The following is a 26,142-nucleotide window of genomic DNA, read 5'->3' on the forward strand; positions in this document are numbered from 1 at the left end:
TCCCTTCATTACTGCACCGGTCCCCTGTCCCGCCAGCGCCGCGGTCCCTGCCGGTCCTCCGGCGGTCTGCCGCGGCCCGACGCGGCCAGTCACTGTCGGCTCGGGCCGCTCCTGACCTGGCCCGGCTGTCCGTGCGGGTGCGGCCGTCGGCGGGCCGGGCGTCCGCCGCCCACCGGCGGAGACGGCACCAGCGCTGGCCCGGGGCCGGCCACCGGCCACTGTTTACGCTGCGGCCGCCGGCGCTGGCCGGAATGTCAGGGCCAGAGTGCGGCCGCCGGCCGTCGCTCGTACCGCACGTGAAAACAAACACGGCGCACTCGTGACGTCACGGTGGGTGCTCATGGGCGGCGGCCGTGACGCGTCCGGCCAGGCCCTGGCTGAGCCTTGAGCCCCAAGCCCCGCGCTCCGAGCCCTGAGCCCCAAGCCAGGTCCAGGTCCAGGTCCAGGTCCAGGTCCAGGTCCAGGTCCCAGAGCCAGAGCAACGCGGTGATTGTCCACGGATCGGGAGCCGACGGCGTGGGTGGTCCATTGGCTTGCAGTCGTTCTGGGGATTGCAGGCTGCCGAACAGCTGAGTCTGCGGGACCTGTTCTGGGTTCTTAGCCAGTTTGCGACTGGGTTTCAGTCAGTGAAGCCCCGTCCTCGGGTCAGCGCGCGTGCACACACCTGTCATGTACCTGCGACTGCCTCTGACACCTGTCAGCTGTGCACAGGTGCGCCGGCCGGCCGTCAGCGGCGCCTGACCCCCGCTGATCCGGCCGAGCCGGCGCTGACCGTGGCGCTGGCCGTGGCGCGTCAGCGGCGCGCGCGCGGGCGTGCTCGGAGCCGGCTGTCAGCGGCGTCTGACCCCCACTGATGACCGTGGCGCTGGCCGTGGCGCGTCAGCGGCGCGCGCGCGGGCGTGCTCGGAGCCGGCTGTCAGCGCGAGCCGCCGGCCCTGAGCGCATCCTGCGGCGGCTGCCGTGCGCCGGCTCCGTAGCGCACCTCCGCCGGAGATAGCGCGCGTCCGCGCGCTCAGCTGTCCGCGCCCCTGTTGAGATTGTGCTATCGGTTTGCGTTCGGAGCGCGGCTCTGGTCGCCCTCACCCACCGGCTGGCGCCGCGGCTGGCGATCAGCGGTGGCGTCGTGGTCCGGTTGGGTGTTGCTCAAGATGCCTTGATCGTGACGGCCACTCAGGCCAGCGCGATGCGCTCGTCGTCCGACTGTTCGTTGCGTGTCGTGATTTTCGACTACGCCTTCAGCTTTCCCAGCGTTTTGCAGTCATGGCGTGCCGCATGTCCGGAGCCGTCGTGTACGCAGACCATTTTCTCTCGAGGCTGATTTACCGGGCCCTTCGTACCGGTCACCGGCGTGTGTCTGCCCTTGGCGGCCATGCTCATTGGCGGAGGAAAAAATCTGAAGATCGGGGCCAGACGGCCGAGATCTTCAGACGGAGAAGGCTCGCATCGATCGGCATCTCCGCGTCTCCTAAACCGAACTGCGGCCCCACGAAGCCACCTGGGAACGACCGGCGCAAAAACCATCGGTGTCTCGCTGCCAGCCTGGGGCGGTGCCGCTGACGGCCGGCGGACACGCGGCCGGCGGCGGAGCGTGCGCTCGGGCACGACACGGCCGGGTTATGGACGGCTGGTGGCTGGGCCCTGTCTGTGCGTGACCGGAGGCCGCCGCCGCCGCCGTCGTCATCAGACACGCTCGGCCGCCAGACGGCCGCCGCCGGGTGGCCGCAGCGCCGCCGGATTAGCTGACCGGGGAGAGATAGCCGCGTCCGTCGGTCGGGCGCCGGCGGCTCGGCGCGCAGGATGTGGCGGCAGCGAGCCGCGGCTTTGGCGGCGCGGCGCCGTGCGAAGGGCGGGCTCGCCGCCGCGGCCGGCCGCCGAGCCAAGCGTCCTGTAATGCGATGTAAGCGGGGCTCATGTTTCAGGTATGTGTGTGTGTGTGTGTGTGTGTGTGTGTGTGTGTGTGTGTGTGTGTGTGTGTGTGTGTGTGTGTGTGTGTGTGTGTGTGTGTGTGTGTGTGTGTGTGTGTGTGTTTTTTGTGCGGATTTAAAACCGAGCTGCTTCATATTCCGGGCGCCAATCTATCACCAGGCGATTGGTGTACACGAAATCGGCGGCGGGGCGACAGCCCGCTCGTGTTTCCCGGAGCGGGCCGACGTCGGGCCATGTTTGGCCGTGATCGATCTGAATTACCTGTTTCCGCGGCTGTCAGCGGCGCGCGGGCCCGGTTGGAGGGGTGGGGGAGCAGCGACGGAGTCAGTACCTGGGGAGGGGACTTGCGTAGCGATCCGGACCAGGCAGGAGCTGGCGTTAGAAGCGGGACCCGAGAGAAGTGGCAAAACTCAAAGCGGGAAAAGGCTTCCACAACAGAGACATAATAACAAAGAGTCTGGCGATAGGAACAGCATCGAGGAGCAGACCGGCATCAGGACCGAGGCAGGGTCAGGAGTTAGGACCGAGGCAGGTCGACAGCAAAGTCTCAGTACCCCCGAGGCGGGGCAGGGCCGGTAAGAAGTAGGACAGTGAAGAGAAGCCCGCAGTAGGAGGAGGAGCCGCCAGTAGAGTTATGACCTGGGAAGAGGTCCCAGCGGCGTCAAGACCAGGGCAAGAGCGGACAGCAGGAGCAGCGCCGGACACAGATCGGCAGCAGTGTCGGAGCAGGGCAAGATCTTGGTGCCGGGTCACGATTGAGGGACGGGGGGGGGGGGGACGTGCCCTGTCCGCCGGCGCCGGTCCGTCCGCCGTCCCGCTGCGCCCGGCTCTGTCCCGTGGCGCGACGGAGAGTGAAAGTGGCGCAGCGGCGGCCGGGCCGCGTCTCTCGGAGATCACCACCGCGGCGGGGGCAGGCGGTGGCGGGCCCCTCGTCGCCGTCCCGCCAAGTCAGGGCTTTGCCTTGCTCCAGCCCCGGCCGGTGACGACATCGAGGTGGGTATGAGCTCGGCGTGGGGGGTGGCGGCAGACACGCTGTCCGCGGCGCTTGACGGGCCCGTCTTCGCGGCAGGGTACCGCCGTGGCGCCGTCAGTCCGTCCACGCGCGGCCCGCGGCGCGGTGGGATGAATCGCCGCGTATGCACGGCAGGGTTTCAATTCGCCGCAGCGCGCGTCCGGCGCCGGCTAGCGACGGACAAAGCCCGAGCCCGGCGTGGCGTCGTAGAATCGTGTTACGTTCGCTCGAAATCGTTCGCCGAGGCTCACTCAGGCCGCTGTCTTCAAGTTGCCTTATTGGGTTGTGTTTTTAGCGGAGCTTAGGAACACAAAGGAATGGCTTTATCCTGTAATAGCGTCCTGAGGCGTCGGGGTTTTTGCGTGCGCGGGGAGGATCGACCGTGGAGATCCCGGTGGAGACGAAGGTTTTTGCTGCGCCAGTATCTCTAGGATGCAGCGTCCAGCCGCCCGCCAGTGGGCTGGGACAAGCCTTTGATCTGTACGAGTGCTCGTTTCGAACTGTGATGGGAATTCATAAGTGATTAGAGCGTCATTGGCCGCATGCCCGTCCCGGAAGAGGTGTGGCACGAGCACATGGCGGGGCCCGCGGTCTAAAGCGCCACTTGTGCGCGGAAATAGCGCGGCCCATCCTGAGCGGCGTCCAAAATCAGAAGGAATGGCTCAACCCACGCGGCCAATCTCCGGCCGGCGGGAATAGCCCGCTCAAGCCCGACGTGCCGCGGGCGGTCGGCAGGCTCCTCAGCGAAATGGATGATGTCCAAAAGCGGCCTCGACGAGCGCTGGCAGAACGTACCTCGCCTCTGTCACGGCGGCACGTGAAGATGGCTCTGCGTCGGGTGTCCAGTGTCCGGTGTTGCCGAACACAGGTCTCTGAGAACCAGAGCAGCCGGGCGCCGGCGTAACGGGCGCGGCGTGCCGACTTTCCTGCGGCCGTTTCCTGGCCCATCCATTTCATGTGATGACATTCTCTGATTGGTCATGACTCGCATGAATTTATAGCGAGCGCTTTGCGGGCCAGCACGTTTGTGTCACGCCGTTCCGCGCGACCGGAAACGCCGCAACAAGACGCGACAGGCGCGAACCCGCTGCAGCTGCGGACAGGCTGCTGCAGCCGCCACCGCTGGCGCCGGTCGCCGGCCGCTCGTCGTGTTGCTAGGTATTCCCTTTTTGTCGACGACCATGTGATCGTTGCTACTATCTGATCGTGGACGAGGCTGGATGTCGGACGCCCGTGGACGACCTGGCGACGGCGGGACAAGCGGTCGAGGCCGAGGTCGGGAGCCCGCGTGAGGGTGTGTTCTCGGCAATGTCCGGGACGCGGTTCCTATGATCGGCCGCTGGGCGACGGGGCCGGTCTGCCGGCCATATGTGCGCACCACGCGTGCCTGTCCGCCTCGGCCGCTTCCGCGCCGCTGTCAGCGTTCATCAGCCAGCCGCCGGATGTTGGACAGCCTGGCCTCGCCTCGCTTCGCTTCGCCCGAGACTGGCCGACGGGCCCACGCCGAAGGCCTGCACCTGCGCACCAACCCCCGCATCGTGTTCGTGAGGGGTTCTGAGAGGTCTTCTCCACTCGCTCTGCCCGACCATCAGGGCATCGAGCTGCAACCAAGCGCGGTCGCGATGCGCTGGGCCGCTAGCTCTGAAGCAGTCCCATGCTTCAGGAGCGGTCCTCAGCCGGGCGAGGCGGGCTCCCCGCCTGGCGGGGCGCCCAGCCGTCGGCCGCGTATGGCACGGCCGGACCGGCCGCCTGCCCATGTTTGGCGGCCGGCCCTGGCGCCGCCCCTGCTGCCACCTGTCGGCGCCGCACGGCGGCGGCCGCCGCTCGTTATCTAAGGAGCCGTGCCGCGTCGCTTTAGAGAAATTACCGCCGGGATATTGGGATTTAATTAGCGCGCGGGAGTGGTGCGCCGATAAGGAGGCGGCCGCCGCGTGTGCGGCCAGCGGGGGCGCCCGTACCGACGGCCGGGGTCAGGTGCGGAGGGGCGCCGGCACGGCGCGGCGCGGCGCCGCCGATGGGGCGATAGCTAGGCATCTCGTGACGCCGAGGGGGCTGGCCGGTTGGGGCTGAGTGGGCCCCGACAAGGCCGTCACGGCATCCGCCTGGCGCTGGCCGCCGTGATTCGCGCGATGACGGCGCTTCTGTGCGGCCGGCGGACGCGGCGGACGGGCGGCGCTCGGCGGAGCTGACGGCAGGTGTCGTGTTGTGGCCGTCGCGCCGCTGGCTGCGAGGTCGGCTCGGCGTTCCTCGCCAGCTGAGGAGCGCCGCGCCGGTGGCGCCGCCCCGTGGTGACCGGATACGACCCGCGGCGCTCTGTTTGCCGCCCACGTAAATGTTTATGGGTTCGGCGGCGTCCGCCAGCCGCACACGCAGTCGGCGGTGGGCGCCCGCGCGGCGCCGCGTGGGCCGCCCGGCGCACCTCCACTCGCTGCCAGCATGTCAGAGGCCACTGGCTGCACTCCCGATCCGTCGAGCCAATGTTTAGCTCTGGAGGGCGGGGTTCGTCTGCCAAGACAGCGGTTTGGTCGACCTCTTCCAACCCACCGGTTTTTAACACCCGCGCCCTCTCCCATAGTTTTGTGGTCTGCAGTCGCTAGTGGAGCTTTTGACCGGCTTGTATGGACGCATTAAGGTGCTATATTTGCCTGTTGGCTGGCGCTCCCGCTGTACAGCACAGTCGCGCAGGCTGGCCAGGGCCGCACCCCATCCAGCGGAACGGTAGCGCGCTCCAGCAGCTCTGGCTGTCCTAGCTCTCTACTGGCGTCGTCGCCGGCCGAACGCCGCGGGCGCGCCGGAGGTGACCCAGACCTGACACACGGCCGACTACAGACCTTACAAGCGGCCGACTGCGGACTTTACAAGCTGCAGACTGCAGACTGTGGGGACCGTCGGACGTCGTTACCGTCTGACGGTGCGACCTCGGCGGTACGTGGTCACGCTGGCCTACGGGCCGGGCTTTTCAGCGCCGGACCAAATTGTCCGAGGGCCTGTCAGCGCCGGACGAGATCACCAGGGGGCTTGTCAGCGCCGGACGAAATCGCCGGGGGGCCTATCAGGACCGGACGAAATCGACCACGACCTGTCAGCGCCGGACGAGATCACCTGGGGGCCTGTCAGCGCCGGACGAGACCGCCAGGGGACCTGTCAGCACCGGACGAAATCGCCTGGGGGCCTATCAACGCCGGACGAAATCGACCACGACCTGTCAGCGCCGGACGAGATCATCTGGGGGCCTGTCAGCGCCGGACGAGATCGCCTGGGGGCCTGCCAGCGCCGGACGAGATCGCCTGAGGGCCTGCCAGCGCCGGACGAGATCGCCAGCTCTGTGCAGTTGCTGGTCGATGGCCAGAATCCCCCGGCCGCCGACAGGAGCTCTCCGGGCACCGAACGGCGCCGACGTCGGATACGGTCGGCGTCCTGCCGTCAGCGGGGTATCCCAAGCAGGTCCGTCGGCCCTTTGCTCACGAGGCCACGCGCCTGTGTAGTGCCCCTCAGCGTGTTGTTCCGTGTGGGCGTCGATCGTGCGACACCGGGACGGACGCCCCGCCAGCGCCAGGTCGTGCGGTCTCGGTTGGCGGCGGGCAGTGGCGTGTCGCCGCTGCCATCGCGCCGCGGAGCCTCCTGGGGATAGCCCGACGCGCAGTGTCAACAACAAAGGGGCCATTTTCCGGAAGAGCGCGCGGTCGCGCACGCCCCTGATCCGCGCGGTGGCGGTGAATGACGCTCAGAAAGTTGCGGCGGGTTTCCCGTCGCGCACGGCGGCGGCCGTTCGCGGCGCCGCGACGTTGCCGTGGTCGCGGAGGAGCCGCCGCCGCCGTCCGTGCCGGCGGCCGCCCTGGGTTGTTGTGCCGCGGCTCCAGTGCAAACACTGGAGATAGGCGGCCGTTCGCCGGGCGTCCGTATCTCGTCGGGACGTCCGGCTGCGAGCCGCCGGCGCCGGTCGGCCCAGCCGATCGCAAACGACGGCGGCGGCGACGGCGTCACGGCCGGTGGAGCTGATCCAGTGGCGCGCGCCCAGCGGCGCGTCTGTCGTCGGGCCGCTGCCGTGCTGGCGCGCACCTGTGGCCGCCTCCCGCGCTGGACGGCGGCGGGCGGCGCGGCGACGCGCGCCCTGCCCTCGGGTCCGCCGGCGCCGGCGCCTGGGCCGACTGGTCGCTCCCTTCGCTGGCCCGGGGGCGCTGGGGGCGGTATCCGTCGGTGTGCACAGGCTGGGAGTCGGTGTCGTGCTCAGAGGGGTTAGTTATGTCGGCCCGCAGCGGCGAGGGCCTGGCAGCGGCGGCTGCACTGTGTGCCATGACGGCACCGCGCGGCGAGGTGTCTTTCCTCGTGGGCCTTCGCTTCATCGCGCCGCTGTGTTGTGCCGTAGTGCCAGAACCGCGTGCTTGCAGCGACGGCGCCACGCTCGTGTGGTGGCCGCCGCCGGTCGGAGGCGGGCTGCACTGGCGCGGCCGCCGGCCAGACGAGCGGCCGTCGGCGCCGTCATTCGACTGATGACCGGCGCCGCGCCCCGCGGCGTCGTCGCTCCGGCGATGACCCCGGCGGCCTCTGATGGACGCCGCCGGGTCGGAGAGTCCCGGGCCGCCGTAATAGAGCGTCATTACCGCCTGATGAGCCGGCCGTAATGCGGCGCGGCCGCCCCGTCAACGTCGGCACCTGGCTCGACCGTCACAAAGGTGTACAGATGCGGCGATGGGCGACGGCAGCCTGTCGCCTGCCGCGAACGATCCCCGCCGCCGGCGCGCGTCGCCGCGCTGCCAACGCCGCCCGCGGCATGTCGCTAATGCCGCCTCCCCATTGCAGTTGAGTGTTATGGGCCGTTTGGTCGTCAGGCCGGCGGCAGGTCGCCGTCAGCGCCGTTTTGTGGAAGATGGTTGGCGCTGTTACAGTTCGCAGAGCCTGAGGCGCAGTGCCGCGGCGGTGGGCTGCTGGCGCTCTGGATCCCCCCGCCGCGCCGCCAGACGGTCGCGCCGCCGAGGGGAAGAAAATTGGCGTAATTGCTTGATTGAATGGATTGGCCGGGGAGCTGATGGATTAAACGAAAGCGGCTGATAGTCCGGCGTTTTGAGGGCCGGGCAATCGACGCTCGAGAGGCCGCAGTTGGGCGGCGCTGTCGATGATGCTCGGGCTTGTGAGCACGGCCGTTCGCGTCCATGTCTGGTGACCGCTTGGCCCTCGTGGTCCGGACAGCCTCTCCCGATGGCAGCTGCGGCGTGCCGGCTCCGCTCTCGAATCGAACGGCTGCAGGCGCCCGCAATTTATGGCCGACGTAATTTGGTGCAGGCTGATAAGGCCGACTTCGATTTCGGTCTGCTGAGGTTTTTCCGCACGAGTCTTCCACGGAGGTAATTGGGGGCATTTTAGAGATGTGGTGGGGTTACAGAGATCATGGAAGGCCATGTTGCTATCTTAACTGTAGGTCGTTTGGCATTCATCTGTAACGGAATTGGGTTGCTGAATAGCCATCACGTAAGAAGTACCGAGAGTACATTGGAGGTCGGGCTTTACGTGATGCTGGATGCAATCCAGTGATTGCTGCAGGCTCGCGTGAATGGTGACCGCGCGACCGCCTTGGTCTTCGCTGCGGGACAGCCCGCCCCAGTGCCCGTCCTCGTCGAGAGCTGGGCGCGCAGGAGCTCTGCCTGCCAGCCAGTATGGAGCAACTACGGTGAATCGGGCCCGTGTCAGCTGCCGCCGCCACCGCCTCGGACGCTGGGATTGCGCCGGACGCTTTCGTCGAGCCGGGCTTGGCACGCGGCGGTGGCTGCCAGCGGCGTGTGTTTACTTACGGAGCGGCCGCGTGGCACCTTCTATCCAGCGGGACGCCGGGGAGGGGGCGGATGGGGGGGGGGGGGAGGGCGGGGCGTCTCCCCACCACCGGGGAGGAAGGCGTGCCGGGACTGCGGTGGGCGTGGCGGTCCTGTTGGCGACGGGTGGAGGTCAGCGACGACGAGTGTGGGATTGGATCGGCTTGCACGGCGGGCTTGGGGACGCAGCGTGGTTATCATTCATTATTTGTGAGGCCTATGGCGCCAGTCAGCGGCATGGCTCTGTTTCCGCTGTACGGCGTCTGCGCCGTGTCAGCGCTCATTGGTTTCTTATTCAGAAAACATCCAACGCTGCCATGGGCTGCGCAGTGTCTTGGAAGGCCAGGATGTGTCACATCAGTTATCATCACGCTACCGGTTGGGTTTGGATAAGCACGGTTTCGAGGCAGTGTTTCCAGCAAACAAAGCCGACGCGGAAGCACACCCTGCATGTGGCCGATCCCTCGCGCAGACTCAGAGCACCTGTACCGGACGCCGGCGCCGCTGTGATCTCGCCGCGTCTGGCGTCGGACGACGCGGGCGGCGACGGAGCGCGACTAAGTGACGGCAGCTGCGCCCCGGACCCGCGCGTCCGTCGTCAGTCTGCCCCCGTTCTGTCGGTGCGCCGCGCGGCTGGTGGTCCTGGGTCGGCAGCGTCGGTGGCGTCGGGTCCCTGGACGTGCCGCCAGGCCTGCTGTCCTCGCAGGCGGGGAGGATGACGTCCCTGCCACTCGTCCCCGCTCTGACGGAGGGTCTACACGTCAACTGCACCGCCCCGTCGGTCCGCCGACGCCGGACGGTGGCGGTCCGGAGCGCCAGGGACGCCCCTCTCACGGTGTGTAACCAGGGCTGCCTCACGCGGCGGACGTGGCGGACGCGCGCGGGAGCGGTGCTCTGCGGACGTGGCGGACACGCGCGGGAGCGGTGCTCTGCAGACGTGGCGGACACGCGCGGGAGCAGTGCTCTGCGGACGTGGCGGGCACGCGCGGGAGCGGTGCTCTGCGGACGTGGCGGACGCGCGCGGGAGCGGTGCTCCGCGGACGTGGCGGACACGCGCGGGAGCGGTGCTCTGCCGTCCGGTGACGACACGCCCGGGCAGCCATAGCGCGCGCCAGCTCACGTGTGGGGCGGCGTGGCAGCGGCCGGCTGCGGCCAACAGCCCTGGTGGTGCGGTCGCTCAAGCCAGACACCACGCGAGCAGCTGTTTTTGAGGGCGGCTTCCGGCCATGTAGTTTGGCCTAACGCGGCTGGTGCTGGAGGCTCAGCGATAGGGAAGTGGACGGCGTTGTGTGGCGTTAGCCGCCTTCACGTGCGCATCCAGTATTCCGATTATTTTGGGGCGCACGCCTGTGCTTCGGGCGCGCATCCACCATTGCAGCCACTGATGATGACTGTACAGTGGTCACGTCAGGTACTAGACTACCAGCTAGTGGTCGGAAGGTCGGCCCACGCCCTGACCTTGTGTGACCTGCACTGTGCTGCAGCGCCTCCCCGCACTGCGCTGCGGCCTCCGCGCATCCCCCATGCTGATCGCCGCCATGCCTCGCGGCCGGGAGCGAGTAGTCGGCGTCAGACGCCGTGCTGGCGCGGCGTCCGTCTGCACCGGGCTCTGTCGCCGTGAGCGTGCTCAGCTGCGCGTGCCGCTGCCGACGTCCGACATGTCCGGTATGACGATGGTACAATTAGGGGGTTTGTATGCACGCGGCGTGCCGGGCCGATCTGATCCGTCGTCGCCGTCCGTCAGCGCCGGCGGCGGGCGGCGAGCAATGGCGCCGCGTCCCGTCCCGCGCGAGCACGCCACCCGCTCTGCCGCCCGGCGAGGCAGCGGCTGGAGTCGAGGGAGCGACGAGCCACGCCCACGGCGGGAGGGCCCACTCGTCTGAGGCGTCCGGCGCGTCCCTGAAGAGCGTCGCCGTGCAGAGGAAGGCGCCGGAATTTGCGCTGAATTTCCACGAGGCTGCCCCAGAGGAGTGGGTCGATATTTCGGGATCTGAGACGGTGCGGGACGCCCGTGCAGGGCGAGGTGTTTGCGGCCGGTGCGATGGGCTGACAGTGGCCCGCGGTACCGGCTTGTGTGCTGCCATCTCCGGCGTACCTGCCCGCATGTTCAACTGTTCCTGCCTCGCCCATGCAGGGCGGACGGAGGGCGTGTCCCTGACTGGAGGTGCAGGCAGTTAATTAGTGGCCTCGTGCGTGTGGGAAGACAAACGGGGCTGGACATGGGCGGTCCGCCCGGCTGGCTGACTGCCTGAACGGTGCCGGGGTCAAGCCGGGGCCGTAGCGCCCCGGGCCTGCGTGAAGGAGCGGCTTGCGGGCTGACCCACACCAAGTCACTCTCAAGCGCCGGTCCGGGTGACCAGGTCGGACCTGGCCGGGCCATGGCAGTCTCGCGTGCAGGGGTCTGTTGGACTGCTCTGGACCGCGTCAAAGTGACCGCTGGCTGGCCGCTCGGCCTCCGCCGCGCGAGGTCTCGCAGTGTGGTCCGCGCCGGTCCGCCGCGCGAGATCTCGCAGTGTGGTCCGCGCCGGTCTGCCGCGCGAGATCTCGCAGTGTGGCCCGAGCCGGTCCGCCGCGCGAGATCTCGCAGTGTGGTCCGCGCCGGTCCGCCGCACGAGATCTCGCGGTGTGGTCCGAGCCGGTCCGCCGCGCGAGATCTCGCAGTGTGGTCCGCGCCGGTCCGCCGCGCGAGATCTCGCGGTGTGGTCCGAGCCGGTCCGCCGCGCGAGATCTCGCAGTGTGGTCCGAGCCGGTCCGCCGCGCGAGATCTCGCAGTGTGGTCCGAGCCGGTCAGATCCGACCCGGCGAGATGGATCCGGCGGGATCGTGTCGGCTCAGGCGCCACTTTCGTGTTCAGTTGCGAAGGATTTGGATTAGAGATGCTGCACTTAATTGAAAAAGGTGGTACCAGCACTGCACCGGCCCCCGCCAGATGCATGAGTACCGGCTCAGGGCCGGCGGGATGCCGTCCTTGTGACATTGGCGTGGTGCGGGGTTTCCGCGCGTTTAATACGGCCAGTGTTTATGGGTACCGATCGGCGAGGTTGTAGCACTGACAGCTCAAGCGCCGCCCACGCAGCACCAGCACCGCCCAAGCGTCGCCCCAGCAGCACCAGCACCGTCCAAGTGCCGCCCCAGCAGCGCCAGCACTGCCCAAGCGCCGCCGCTACCGATTAATGACGGCTGCCGGTACCGCGGCACCGGAGGTTGCTTATCCAGTTGGCACCGGAGGTTGCTTATCCAGGGCGACGAGATCTGCACTGTCTTCGACTCCGGACTCCGACTTTGACTCCGACTCCGGAGACTCGCGGTGACTCCTCAGACGTGGCCGAAGGCGCTCCTCGTCAGCACGGCCCCACGCCCACCGCCGGAGCCGGCCCTGGGCAGTGCTGCAGAGCCTGACCCCTGCTGGAGCCATTTGACCTCTTGAGGAGCCAGCTGACGGGCTACGGCGCCCGCTCGGCCGCCGACGCCCCCCCCCCCCTCACACCCGTACTTACTGGTGGTTTGGGAGGCGGGTGTGCTCGGGATTACTGCCCGGCGGCGGAGTGCGTGGCCGTGTCCGCGGGCCGCGCCGCCGTTCAGGGCTGTTTGTCGTGTGCGCGCGGCGCACGACGGCGGCCCGCCGAGCCTCTGTTGACGTTATTCCCGCCGAGTATTGCCGACCGGGAGGCTGTCGCGCCGGGAGGGGGCGGGTCCGCCCACGTCGCCGCCGTCGGGGCGACCGACACTGGTCGGTCGTGACGCCCGCGAAGCCTGCCCCGTGCCGCGAGCAGCGCCTGCACGCGACGCCGGCGGTGACGCGTCCCGCAGCAAGGGGCGGTTCTGCGCGCCCGCCCACGCCTGTTGTCACGTCGTTAGCGGCCGCAGCTCGTCAACGGCCGGGCATGATGGCTCTGCCGGAGCGGTGGTGACGCTAGTGATGGTGGTGGTGACGTTGGTGACGTTGAGACTGTCACGCGTGACGCCGGCAGAGGTCCGCTGCCGGAGCGGTGGTGACATTAGTGACGGTGGTGGTGACGTTGGTGACGTTAGTACTGTCACGCGTGACGCCGGCAGAAGTCCGCTGCCGGAGTCGATGGTGCCGTGGGTTGGAGGCCTCCTCAGCCGCTGCTCTTCACAAGCGGCGTCGCGGCCGGCGAACCCGGTGCTTTTGTCGCCGGACGTGACGCCGAAGCTTCCGCTTTTTTTTACCTGGCGCGCCCGCGCTGTCTGCGAGCCTCGTGCTGCCCTCTTTTTTCCCGCGGACTGGATGTCGCTCCTGCCGCCTCTCTTCGTCGTTTCTCCTCTCACTCTCCTTCGCTTTCACCGGCGGCTGCGCTTCGTCACTGTTTAGGGGCATGCCCTTTGCGCCAAACGGCTGGACGATGCACAGCTGCAGGGTGTCGCAACTGGCGGCGTCTGCAGCATGGACTCGGCAGCGGCCACCGCCCTCCGGTCGGGCCCCGGCCGGCTGGTGGTGCCCATCACGTGCCACCCGGCGTCCGACCACGGCCGGCACGTGCGGTCCCTGTGCCGGCCGGGGGCGGACAGCGGCCCCGCCATCGTGTCCGGTGGCGTGGCCCGCGGGACATTTCGAGACGGTGAAGCAAACCGCCTGGAGACGATGACGAAACGTCTGCACGGTGTGACGAACCGTCTGGACGCTGAAGGTGACCAGACGGTTCGTCACACCGTGCAGACGCTACTGGTCGTTGGGGGTGAGTCGTTGGCATGTCGTGAGGGTACGAACTGTCAAGTGCTGGACACCGTGGCAGTCGCCTGGAAACATGATTAAATCACCAGGGAAGTCGGTAGACCACTCCCAATAATGACGTCGGGTACCGGGAAAAGACACGATACAAAGCCAGCCAATTCGACATGTCGTTCGGGGATTTAGACGCACAATTAGACCATCAAACAGTGGACCGGAAGAGCAGATGGTGGCTGGCGGAGCAGTGGTCGATGCGACTCGCTCGACGCTCCGGTCGGGACAGGCTGCCGAGCCGCGCGCTGCCGCGGTAAAAAGCGTACGCGCTCCGTACCCCACAACATAACGACGCGGTCGCGGGACCGGCCACCGCCTCGGCCACCTGCTCCATTGTTTATTGTCCGTGTTTCCCTCTCATCTGTCATATCGGGCCATCTCGCAGCCGCTCTCGGTCCGCCTTTCACTGGCGCGCGCCGGCTGCTCGGCCGGCCCCTCCCGCCAGCAGCGGCGCGCCGGCCGCCGCGGCGCCCCCTCAGACGCCACGGCGGCGCCGAGCTGAGCCCGGCCGGCGCGCGGACCGCGACGTCCGCCGACGTCGACGCGACGCCAGCGACGGACGGAGCTGCGACAGCCGCCGGTGCCGCCGGTGTCACCCGCTCGTCTGATAGCTCGGGGCGGGCCGGAGGGGGGGGGGGGGTGACGTCAAACGGACGCAGGCGCACGAGCCGCGGCCCGCTCCGACACGTGGCGCCTGCGCGCGGCCAACAGCTGAGTGGTCGCGAGGCGCACGGTCTGCGCCTGTGCGCCACCTGCACCAGTTGCAAGCATTTGCGTGCATTAGTCGCCGTGCGCGCGCTGGCGTCTGTGAAAACCGACACCGCAGCGCGCCGCGCGAACGGGGCGCGAACGTTCTGAATCGGCGTCTGTCCGACGCGTTGCCCGGGTGTGAGCGTGTGCGGCGGGCGTGCCGGCGGCCGGCGGGGTCAGACCGCCTGCGCCGCCGTCACGGCCGCCCTTCGGCCTTGCCAGCCCTTCCGGCGGCGTGGGGCGCGGCGTGCCGCCAGCCGGCCGGTCACGGCTTCGGCGGCGGCCACAGCTTCCGGACAGCTCTGCGCCGTCCCTCCTTTGTCTCTGTCTGTCTGTCTGTCTGTCTGTCCGTTTGTTTATGTGTGCGTGTGTACATGTGTCTGCATGCCTGTCTGTCCGTCGGTCAGTGAGCCTGACCTCGCCGTGGCCGGGTCCCTGTCAAGAGCGTCCCGCCGCCGCCTCCTTTCGCCGCGTGAATGCGAGGCGTCCGCGCTGCATGCGTGACGCGAGCGGACGGGTTTGGCCCCGGCTCGGGCCGCCACTCACCGCCGGCCGCTGAGGGAGACGCCCGACTGGCGGCTGCTGATGTGGAGACGGCGGTGCGCTGGTGTGCGGACGGCTGCAGCGGGCCCGTATGGAGATGGTGCTCACAGAGCTGCTGATGTGGAGACGGCGGTGCGCTGGTGTGCGGACGGCTGCAGCCGGCCCGTATGGAGAAGGTGCTCGCAGAGCTGCTGATGTAGGAGACGGCGGTGCGCTGGTGTGCGGACGGCTGCAGCTGGCCCGTATGGAGATGGTGCTCGCAGAAGAAGACGTCCGACCACGCGCTGGTGTGTTGAGCGTGGTGCACCGGTGCATTTGCATGACATTATGCTGAGCGAAACGCGCTAATGGAAATTTAATGCGACTTACGCTTGCTGAAATCAGCAGGTGTCTGGAGTGAGATGAGGGTTCCATCAATCATTATCCCGGTCAATTCGATGACATGCATGATCGGCCAAAGTCGTGATGCGCACAGGTGGCAGCTTGGGCCTGGTCGGCATCAGCTTTTTGCCAATTTTCCGATCGCATGAACCTGGTTACCGGTTACAAAATGTTTCTGCGCCTGATTTATGACTTCTGTTGCCCATGTGTCGTAACGTTTAGTGCTTCACTTCGCGGAACATTTCATGGCTGTGGTCTCCTTTGTTGTGTCGTGATGGAGCGATAGCGCCTTGCAGACTCTGGTGCTGTTTTTAACACCGTGACCAACCACATGGTCTTGGTACCACACCGGTGACCAGCCCTGCCGCCACCAGCGGCGCCGTCGGCCGACGCCAGACGCGGCTCGGCCGACGCCTGGCCTCCGTTGTCGCTCTCGTCCGGTCCGTCCCCGGCCCGTCTCAGTCGGAACTGCGCGCTGCCTAACCGAGGCAGTGACGCGCGCGGTTCTCCGCCTCCCGCCGCGTCCCGGTCGGCCGGGCGCCGGCGCCGGCGCCCGTCTGCCGGCGGTGGCGCGTCCTGCGGCGGCGCCGCTGCCGGCCGCGGCCGGACGCGGCCGGCGTCGCACCTCCGACCGACGTCGGCGTCGCTTCGCCGAAGGCCGCATCGCGTGCGACCTGATCCGGCGGCCAGGGTTCGGTGGCGGCGCCCGCGCCTCGCCTGAGCCGGCGGGTGTGGAGCGACGTCACGAGCGCACCCGATGACACGGGTCTGCCGATGAACCGGTTCGCCTTCAGCGGTGTGCTCCGCGGCCGCAGGTGCGTGCTCCGGCCGTCCTGCCGTCGCTGCTGCTGCATTGATTCGTGCTGGATGTCGTCCACGTTTCAGCGACGGGCCCAAAATGGGTGTGGGATTGACAACTGAAGGATGGATTGGTCACCGGTCATCCCGCACCGGCGCAGTCTGAACGTGGCCACCGGTCCAGACGGCGGCTGTTCCGACGGCTTTTTCCGCGCCGAACACCGTAATGTGACAGTAACGGATGACTGTGATTTTTACCGGCCGACCGAATCGAGCTGCCCCGCCGGTGGCTATTTGTACTGGCCTTAGCGCCGGTGGTGCTAAATAATGCCTCCTTTCACCGGCGATGGCGACCTCTCCGCTGCTGGATCAGGCAGTAATGGCCGGCCCTTGAGTGCTCTGGGCGTATTGTAGGCGCCAGATCATAGGGTCAAAGTGCGACTTGGGACGAGTGATTGGTTGGTTATATTCTGATTCCAGTGCGCCATAATCTCCCCTGCGTCTTTTTCTGATGATTGCTAATGTTGTTACAGCATCATAATTTTTTTTCAGCGGCGCTGCGACGCATCAAACCAATCCTGTATTTGTACTGAATTCGTGTTCAAGCGTTGGGTCCTATGCTTATAAAGCTTACGTTGTTACCATTAGCAAACCCCGTCCCTGGAGTTATGTTTCCTCTTCTGTCTCCCAGTTCCCTCACCAGATGGATTATCTACTTGAAAACCGAGCAGGAAAACACGAGCCGTGGCACCATCTCCACACATCTGCCGCCTGTCGGCGGAGGAGTGGATCCTTGGATTTGAGCCACCTCGTCGCATCATTCCACCTGTTGTGATGGGGCGTGGCAGACGGCGCTCGCTTCCACCCCAGGCAGTATCCAAACGTCCCCTTTTTCCATGGACCGCGCAGCCGGAGGTCGCTCACCCCAGATATACTGGCGCCGTGGCTGTGCGTACCGGGCGTCGCCGTCCCCAGCTGCGTGTGCCGTTGTCAGCGGCGCCCCTCGCCGTGCCCCGCGGCCGGCTGGTGACCCCTGACCCCCGCGCTGGGTGCACGGCCGGCCGCCGCCCCGGCGCGGCGATCGGCGGCGGGTGCTGACCCGTGTCTCCCTTCGTCGCCCCCCCCCCCCCTCCCCCCCGTCACGACCCGCACCCGCGTCGGGTTTCCCGCCGGCGCGCCCGGCGAGATGCCGTTTCGCTGGGCGCGGCCGCAGGTGTGTGGTGTGTGGTGTGTAGCGCCGGGGCCTCCAGTCGGTCCAGCGGCCGGCCGGCCCTGGCCCGAGCCGTGCGCCCGTCAGCGGCGCGAAATCCCTGCAAAGGGCATTGCTGCCACCTGGATATATCAGCACGACATGCCAGCACGAATCTGTTCAAAGCCAGGCTGAAAGTCGTGCACCTGATGATCACTTTGAAAACGACCGTCTTCGCTGACTGTTGGACGCGTTGTCGTTGCCAACCATGTGATGGGCACCGCGCCAGGCAGGCCACCTTCCTCTATTGGAAGTCGTTATGGGGGGGGGGGGGGGCGAGATTGTTGATATGTGGGGTTCGTTACTGGGCTGTGTGAAACACACCCAGTTTTAACTGGCTTCAAAATAAACGCTAGTTGTGAAAACAATCCGTATTGTCAGCGTATGCTTGCATCAAATCCTACGTCATCGCCCGTGCAAATGGCCTGCTATGTTTTGTGGAACATTAACCCGTGGCCCATTCGACTTCTCCTGTCTCTTTGCCACCCAGATTCACACCTCTTCACAGCGGCCGGTAAGGCTGCCCTGTCCCCTCCCCATCTCCGTCCCCGTGCCATCCCCATCTCCGTCCCCGTGCCATCCCCATTCCCATCCCCATCCCCATCCCCATCATCATCTCCACCCACGTCCCCGTCCCCGTCCCCGTCTCCGTCCCTATCCCTACCGCTATCCCTATCCCTGGTGGCGGCCCCGGTCCGACCGGCGGCGCCAGCGCAGCGGCGGCCGCCGTCGCTGTCCGCCCGTGACCTTGCCGGCCGCCCGATGTGTGCCATGGAGCGGCCGCCTGACGAACCGGTTCTGCCCGGACTCGAACCGCACGTGAGGCTCCGAGCCGGGTCGGCGCCGCGCCGGAGGCGCCGCCGGGTCAGGGGGCCGGCCGACAGTGACCTGCCGGTCTGAAGGAACCCCCGGACAGCGGCGCGGGGCGCCCGGCGCGGCCGCTCGGCGGCAATTGGTCGGCGTCGCAAGTGTTGGGCGTGACGTCACGGCTCGCCACCGTGATTCATCGGGCCGTCGCGCTCGGTGCGATGGGCGGCGCCGCCGCGCGCCGGCTCGGTGCAGGCTGGCTGGCGCGCGCGCGGCCGCTGCAGGAGCCCGGCGCGCGGCCGTCAAGTGGGTTTGGAGGGCGGCCCTGACCGGCGGCGGCCGCGGCGAGACGCGCTGGCCAGCGGCGCGACAGCCACCCGTCACACGTCCTCAGTTTGAGGAGTCGCGCCGTCGGAGGTCCGAGGTCGGAGGTCGGACACTGCCCGGCGGAGGCGCCTCGTTATCGGAGAACGCTCTTTGACGAAGGCGCTTGTTACTGGGGAACGTTCTCCGGCGGAGACGTTGCGTTATTTAAGAACGTTCTCCGGCAGAGACGTTGCGTTATCGGAGAACGTTTTGCGGCGAAGACGCCTCGTTTCAGAGAGCAGTTACGCCTGGCTATGTGGCAGGTTTCCCTGGCAAGCTCCGCTGACAGGGGGGCGACGGGACGGCGTCTATGAACCGTCGGTCCCGTTGTTGCCTAGGAGCGTGCCGACGGGCCGGTCGGCTAGCCACTGGACCTCGCTCCCTCCGACGCGTGCCGCGAGCAGCGGCCGGGGCGCCTGTCCTGTGCAGCTGCTGTCAGTTGGCAGCGGGCGGATGAAGCCCGGCCGGGCCGACAGGCCGCCGCGCCGCCTTTGTCAGCGGCGGCGACTCAGCAGGAGCGGGCCGGCGCTGTGGCCGTAAGCGGCCGGCTCTGCGGCGGAGCACGTCCGTCAGACCGTCACGCGGGTGCCGCCGGCCGGCCCGACCGGCGGCCGGCGCCGGCCCGGGTGGGGTCCAGACTGTTGCGGTCCGCCGCTGGGTATTCGGGACCGGCAGCGGTGTGGAGGCGCGGCGGGAATCGCCGCCGGAGATGAGGAGGTGATTTGGTAATGGCTGACGCGTGGCTGATGCGCCTGCACTGCACGAAGCTTTGAGCAGTGCTGTGAATGTAATCCGTGCGTGGTGAACGCGGCCGCCTCACCAGGCCGCTGTTGGCTCGCCGGCGGCCGGTCGGGCCGTGCCACTGACCACGCTCTCCCCGCTGCAGGTGCTGCCGCGCTGCCCCGCGGACGGCCCCGCCGGCCGACCAGACCGGACCAGTCGGCGGCGCCCAGCCGTCAGCACCGGCACGCGAGTCGCCGTTTCATATCGTGACGAAGCCTTGTTGTCTGGCGGCGGGGCGGCCCGGTGCGGCCGCCTGAGCCGGGAGGGCCGACCGGACCTGACCGGACCCCAGCCCCGCCGAACTGCGTGTGTTGGGCGCCGCCCCGTGTTTGTACGCCGCGTGGAGCGCTGCGACAGTGATGTTACTTTTGACGGAGAGATTTATCGTGTGACTGTTTGTAATCCCGCATCGCCCGCCGGGCGGCGCGCGCGCGCAGCGGCCTCGTCCCGTGTCCCTGGGGCTCGGCCGGCCGGTTGCCATATGTCGCCGCGGCGCGGCGCTGCGGTCGGTCAGCCGCGAGGTCGGGCCGCCGCCGCCGCCGCCGCTGCCCCCCTCCCGTCTGTGATCCGACGGCCGGCAATACCAGCGTCTGCTCAAAGGCGGCACGTGACGGCCGCCGCGCGCCCGGCCGTCCTCCGCCCTCGAACGTGCCTGCGGTGGAGCCGCGCGCCGACGGCCCGCCGCGCCGGTCAACGCCACTGAGCTAACGCTGCTGGGACGCGCCACGCCAGAGTGTGGCCGCCTGGTGCTATGTTAACACGCCGGTTGGTTAACCCGTTGTCGACGTGCGTGGAGATTTGTAGACTTTGCTATATTATTTTTGTATACAGCGTACATTGCGGGCTGTATCGGAATCATTTTTAAGACGATCCTGTTCTGTGCGCATGCCGGGGCTCTGTAATACACGTAAATTTTCGCGTACGTATTGTGACGTCTCCGCGCTTGCCTGTCGGCCGTGCTTTGGCGCAGATGGCGCGGTCGCCGTCCGCTGAACGGACGCGGACTTGCTCGGTGCCGTCCGCCGCTGGGCGGATGGGCATCGGACGGATTTGAGAGCTCGGCGTCCGCCCGGCGCGCTCTCAGGCTAAAGCGATGTGGCCTTGAAGTCAACGGTGCAAGCAATCGCCCGAGAAAGCATCTCTCACGCAAGCGAGGCAGGCGGGCCGCGGCCGGGATCGGGCTGCGGCACTGGATCTGCGGGGCGAGGCAGGTGGCCGGCGACTGAGATCGGGCCGCGGCACTGGATCTGCGGGGCGAGGCAGGCGGGCTGCGACTGAGATCGGGCCGCGGCACTGTACCGGCGGAGCGAGCCGCAAGGCAGGGCGCGTGAAACGGCACTGGCGTGCTAAAATACGCCTGCAAGGGACGTTTCAATGGGCGGCACATGGACAAAACGAACGGGTATAGATGTTCGTCTGCGCTGTGCCCAGGGTTTCACAGCTTTTGGTTCGGGGGCTGGGGTCCCCCGTACCGGATAATTTAGTTATTAGTCGCATGACGCTGCATTCAGCAGCTTCGGGAAGCCCGCATCATATTTGAAAAACGACACCCCTGTTAGCTTCTCAGATGCAGTCGCATGGGTTCAATGGCCCTGCCGCCGGGTCGTTCATGAATGCTGCTGACCGGACCTACACTCATATAATCTCCCTGCTACCCATCCATGCAATGCCAGTGCGGCAGCGGACATAATGACCCCACATGAGTGTCAAAGACCCTATGCACCCACTCCGAGGAGCGGGCGGACGGCTGAACGCGCTGATTCACTATTCAGCCCATCTGTCTTGAGGTCACGACACCGAGATGACGCGCGTGTTGTTCGGGAAAGGGCCGCAAAACATGAAAGCCACAAAATGAAGGCACGAAAATGTCAGCGCTAGGTTATGAGGCATGGACAAACGTATATTCCGGACTAGACCACATCAGTCAGAACGAGTCATATGAATCAACTACTGCCCGCAGCTCGCGTAGCGGATTGGTATGCGGCTGCTTACATGACCAAGAGACCTGCGGCCTACACTATCCAGGTGCACAACACACGTGTGCTCGCATGGTGTAACTCAGTGCGGACAATCGAGCTCGAGTGACGGGCGTGTCGTGCAGAGCTCGCCACCCTCGCGATTTGTACTGCGGGCCGGTCCGCGCCCTCCCACTGGGCTCTGCGGTAGCGCGCTGGTAACATTTGCCCGAAGCCTTTCCATGCGCATAAATGCTGCCGTGCTACCGCCGGCACTGAATCAGACACTCACCGCGAGTGCCCAGGCACCCACTCCGGGTGCTCAGACACTCACCCCGAGTGCCCAGACACTCGCCCGAGTGCTCAGGCACTCACCCGAGTGCCCAGACACTCACCCGAGTGCTCAGGCACTTACCGTGAGTGCTCTGGCACTCACTCAGGCGACGCATTTTTCTGCCCATCGACCCAGGAATGTTCGCTTTTGGGCCTCCATATCCGGCTGGGGGCAGACGGGTGGCCCCCCCATGCCTGACTTAACAGAGGGCTGAAATTCTCTGCTCGCGGAAGCTGATTAATCTGATGACTAAGTACCACCCCACGCCAACCCTTGCAGGGTTGTCTCTCGGATCAATCTGCTCGTTTTCTTTCAAAGTTTGGGATATGCAGGATCTGCATCAGCCCGTTTCTCCACGCCAGATTCCCTCCGTACATCTCAGACACGCCGTCAAAACTCGGCCATCAGCGAGACGGCAGCGCAACACTTCTGAAGGAAAACTGCAGCCACCGTGCGTGCGCAAAAAACCCGCGCCACTGCGCGCCGCTCCGGCCGCGGCCGGCGACGGCCAGTGCCGCGGCCGAGCTGCTGGTTTGGGGCGGGCTGAGCCGCGCCGAGCCGCTGGCTGGGGCGGGCCGCGCCGCGCAGGTCTGGCGGCTGCCGACGTCATGACCGCGACACCTCGCTGCGCGCAGCGCGCAGGGTCACAGTCGGCTGGGGGCGATGCGTGGTATATTCGCACGAGCGTGTCACCCGAGGCGATCCCGCGCGGAGAGCCTCCGTCAGCCACAGAGCCGACCGGCGCGCCATGCAACACGCGCTCAAACTGTACCAGACCCGCGCGATGGGGGGTGCCGCACGCCGCGTGAGTCACGCCGTGCCCGATGACAGATAAACAGCGAACGTTTTCGGAGCCCGCCCCCACTGCACGTGCGTTACCACGTGCGCGCGTGAAGTACACAACACGTGTCCGCGACCGCACGCAAACAGTAAAACAGCTGACTCAGCGCAGTTGGAGCGCCAGGTCAGCCAGCGAGGATCGCTAAAACAGGCGCTCTTCACCACGAAGCCTCCGGTGGCGTCTCCTTGACATCGGTCTGCAGTTTATAGCACCGGACACCACGCGTTACTTCTTGCTCAGCTTGTTGCTGATCATCTCTCGGAACTGTCCCAGGATTTTGTTTTCGCGTTTCTGTCCGCTCTTCTTTGTTGAACATCTGCAGCGCGCGTTTCTCATCCGCCGAGTAGATCTGGTTCTCCTTGCGCATGCGCACAGCCTCCATGCGGCGATGCCTGCAAATGCCAGTGCATGGTATGAGTTGTAGGTGTCAGCACGAGCAAAATACGGGTGATCGAGGGCCGGAGGGGCCCTGACGGCGGGGAAGTTAGGCTAATACTCATACATCGGCACAAATCGCCAGTCCCTCAAATGGTACGGATCGTAACTGCACTGAAGCCCGTCACGCGCGCATCCCTGCCAATTTGAGAGACCCGCACAATGCGCACCGCCTGAACTACGTGCACTAGATCCCAAGGTCCCAGTTTATCTCAACTACGTCACCGGAGCCCAGGGCGGTACGTCACAGGAATAGGGGACTCGCTAATAATAAACTGATTACGCAGAGATGCAGACATCTCATCTCTCGTGACAAATATTTGCAATACACAACTTGATACACATATACACAAGTAACAGTGGCGATCAGCAAAAGCCCATTGGAAGTAGATTACAGACCAAGGCTGAGGCACTGAACATGAAAGAAGAGCCCGTAAAAAACTGGCCAACAGATTGTCTAGTGACTCGGAGTTTTGAGTGAGCCTCCTTTTCAATTTACTGACAGGATTCCACGACTGTCAGTAACCGGTAAACTGACGACAGCTTCTGCGGTCCCGTGATACGTAGATTATGCATTCTGACACACTGCTCCTCAAAGAAAATCGCCGATTCATTAAACACCTTCCATTCTGCCCCTGGCACATCACTGACAGGGGCCGACCGCCCGACCACGGCCTCACGCCGACCGGGGGTAACACCGCCGCCCCGCCCCAGCGCCGGCCGTCAGCCATCAGCCAGCGGCCGGGCGGGCGGCGTCGGCCGTCACGAACCTGCTGCCGCTCATGACGTAGCCCTTGGCCTCGAACGAGGCGATCTCGTCGCTAGTCAGGCCGATCTCGCCGCGCCGCGGGATGCGCTTGCCGTCCGCCACGAACGCCGCCATCGCCGCACCTGCGCCGAAGATCGCCGCGAGTCAGGCGGGCTGCCGCGCTGAGGGCGGGCCCCGTACAACACAGGCCGCCAGGGGTGCGCCCCAAGCTGGGACGCACGGTTACGCGAGGGCACGTCATGCTACCCAGGATGTTGGGGTATTGCCTGGTGCTACGTGCACGTATTCGGAGACGACGGGTGTTTCAGGACAGGGGAGGGCGACGCGCTATGACAAGAGATACGATCAGCATTGCGTTCTCAGCCTATTTTGGTGCACGGAATATACTTGTGGAAGTATGAATGAGCCTGATAAGTGTGACAGCGTCCTACATTCGAATATTCTGCATGTGGATTGCAGCTCCGAAACTATTTTCATTGATCGTCTTCGTTTTCTAGCGCAAGATGCAACCCCGTTTTACCATCTGGTTCACAGCCAACACAAAAATTTACTTCTTTGCCAAAATCCCGCTGAAATGCTCGGGAGTTTTGCACTTAACGCCATATTTCACCCTACCTTTCAGAGAAAAGGCCAGCGATATACTTATCTAACCAGAGAAAGTTGAAGCCAGTGCCTCACTGTGAAAGAGAATGCCCCCAACGCATGTCCACCCCTCTAGAAAACAGCACGAAGGTCGTCACCAACTGAAATGTGACATTGCTTCTTGCGTACCAATAGTGCGTATCACGTCAGCGGCGGGCCGCAAGCATGATTTGTGTCTAGCGTTAACACGATACCGCCACTCCCTAAGTCACAGCACACAGATCAAAACTACTCTTTCATAGGCCTGAAGCAGCCGCAACGTCCCCGGCCGTGTCCGCCGTCTCCCCGCCCTCAGCCCGTCGCACCGTCTCAGGACGCACCTTCGCCGGGCAACAAGGCCTGGCCCATCTCCTTCCTCGAGAGCTGCACCTTCTCCTTGGGCATCGGACCGAACGAGTCGTCGCCGTCGACGCCGAGGCCGTCCGGGCCAGCGATGGACGCTGCGAGAACAGAGCGTCAGACGACACACAGTCGGGGCATGACCATCCAATGACGGAAACCAGGGCACAGCTGCGAGACGTGCCGCTCGTGCGGCATGACGGCAAACCAGCTGAGAGGACCGAGCGTCAGACGACACCTGCGCTTAAATAACGGCCGTTGCGTTTTCAGGGGTAGTGGCATTGCGATACACATAACACAGTTCATTAGGACATAATAAGTGGAAGTGACAGCCAACGTTCCCATATGGGAACGAAGCACGCATACTAAGGAGCGCGCTCTCTGAGCATATTCAATCATAACTTTGCCCATACCTCCCTTCTCCATCCACTGCTCTTCTTCGTCTTCTAATTCGCTGGACGAAGACGAAACCTTCTTCTTTTTCTTCTTTCGCTTCTTCTTCTTTTTCTTATCTTTTTTGCTCTTTTTCTCCTTCTTGGCCTTTTTCTTTTTCTTTATTTCCGCTTCGTCGGCCGACGAGACAGACTCCCGCTGCGGCTTCGGGCTGGCCAGGTCGGAGCTGAGGAACAACATAATACCGTGAGGCGACCGGCACAAAAACTCTGGCAGCTCAAATGCAAGTCTATTTTGTGCAAAATCACTAAGAAAGCACGGCAGGTTGCGGACAACAACAAATAACAACCCGCGATAGATTGTTAGGCACACACATCATACACGAGCGCACACACAATACACACATTAATTCAGTAATGTAACACAGCCTTCCCATGATGTTGTGATGGCATTAGAAATACGATACCACGTGGCTTTAAACGGCGGTGCGACGTCATTCTTCAACGTTGTGTTATGTAAGATTAGCAAAATCCAGTCCGGCACAGCATCACAGGGACGCGTTAGCATGCTTTCGAAAACGCACGTTGCACAAAAACTGTTTGGGCAAAAGCATCGCACCGATACGACGCCATCATTGCAACGAGAATCAACCTGAAGGCCTACGGAAGTGGTGGAAGGCTCCCGCCAACCAGATGCATCATGTACCGACGCCCTTGTTGAGGGTTTGCGGGGCTGCTCGAGCGGAGCTCCGGCCCGGGAAGACGTGAGCCGGCTGGTAGCTGACGGCCACAGCTGGCTTCAGCATACGGGCCACTGCGAGGATTTAGGATCAGGCAGTAGTGAGGCAGGCAGGGCGGATCGCCTGTGCCACGCCGACCCTGTACACCAGTACTCACTCGTCGGCGCCGTCTTCCCTGGGCGGGGAGTGGCTCCACACCTCAGGGACACCTCGCTCGCTGATCCTGATGCGCTGCTCGCGCCGCTCCGACGCGAAGTCCTCGTGCTGCGGCGCGTCCCGGCCGCTGTGCCGGTCCACACGCGGTCCCCAGCTCCAGCCACCGGCAGCCGGCGACGGGCCGCGGTCCTCTCGGTGCTGCCACCTGGCGTCCTGGATCGAATGTTTCGCCTCGGCCGGCCGCCGCCTGGCGTGCCGCTCGTCCTCGGCCGGGCTGCGCTCGCGGCGCCGTGGCTCCGGCCGCGCGTGCTCGTCGCGCCGGTGCGGCGAGCGGTCGCGGCCGTCGCGCCGCCTGTGGTGCGCGCCGGTGCTGTCG

At 65.6% G+C, this 26,142-nt stretch overlaps 2 protein-coding genes across 2 annotated transcripts in view; one reads left to right on the forward strand and one right to left on the reverse strand.

Moving 5' to 3' along the window:
* LOC119110229 (ras-related protein Rap-2a) overlaps window positions 1–20,085 on the forward strand; it is a 29,912-nt gene extending 9,827 nt beyond the window's left edge. Inside the window, exon 2 of the mRNA XM_037233973.1 lies at window positions 19,267–20,085. The gene's annotated coding sequence lies outside the window, so the exon portion shown is untranslated. The remainder of the gene's footprint in view (window positions 1–19,266) is intronic.
* Window positions 20,086–22,126: 2,041 nt separating this feature from the next.
* On the reverse strand, window positions 22,127–25,787 carry LOC119109266 (NKAP family protein CG6066-like; the record flags this gene model as incomplete). The annotated part of the gene is given in 6 exon segments (XM_037232861.1): window positions 22,127–22,587; window positions 22,589–22,685; window positions 23,499–23,619; window positions 24,460–24,579; window positions 24,892–25,097; window positions 25,768–25,787. Coding segments are annotated over 6 exon segments (633 nt in total), but the record flags the coding sequence as incomplete, so codon positions are not given.
* Window positions 25,788–26,142: the final 355 nt, after the last annotated feature.

Source organism: Pollicipes pollicipes, unplaced genomic scaffold (assembly GCF_011947565.3).
Source record: "Pollicipes pollicipes isolate AB1234 unplaced genomic scaffold, Ppol_2.1 Scaffold_7231;HRSCAF=8579_pilon_pilon_pilon, whole genome shotgun sequence".
NCBI lineage: Eukaryota > Metazoa > Arthropoda > Thecostraca > Pollicipedomorpha > Pollicipedidae > Pollicipes > Pollicipes pollicipes.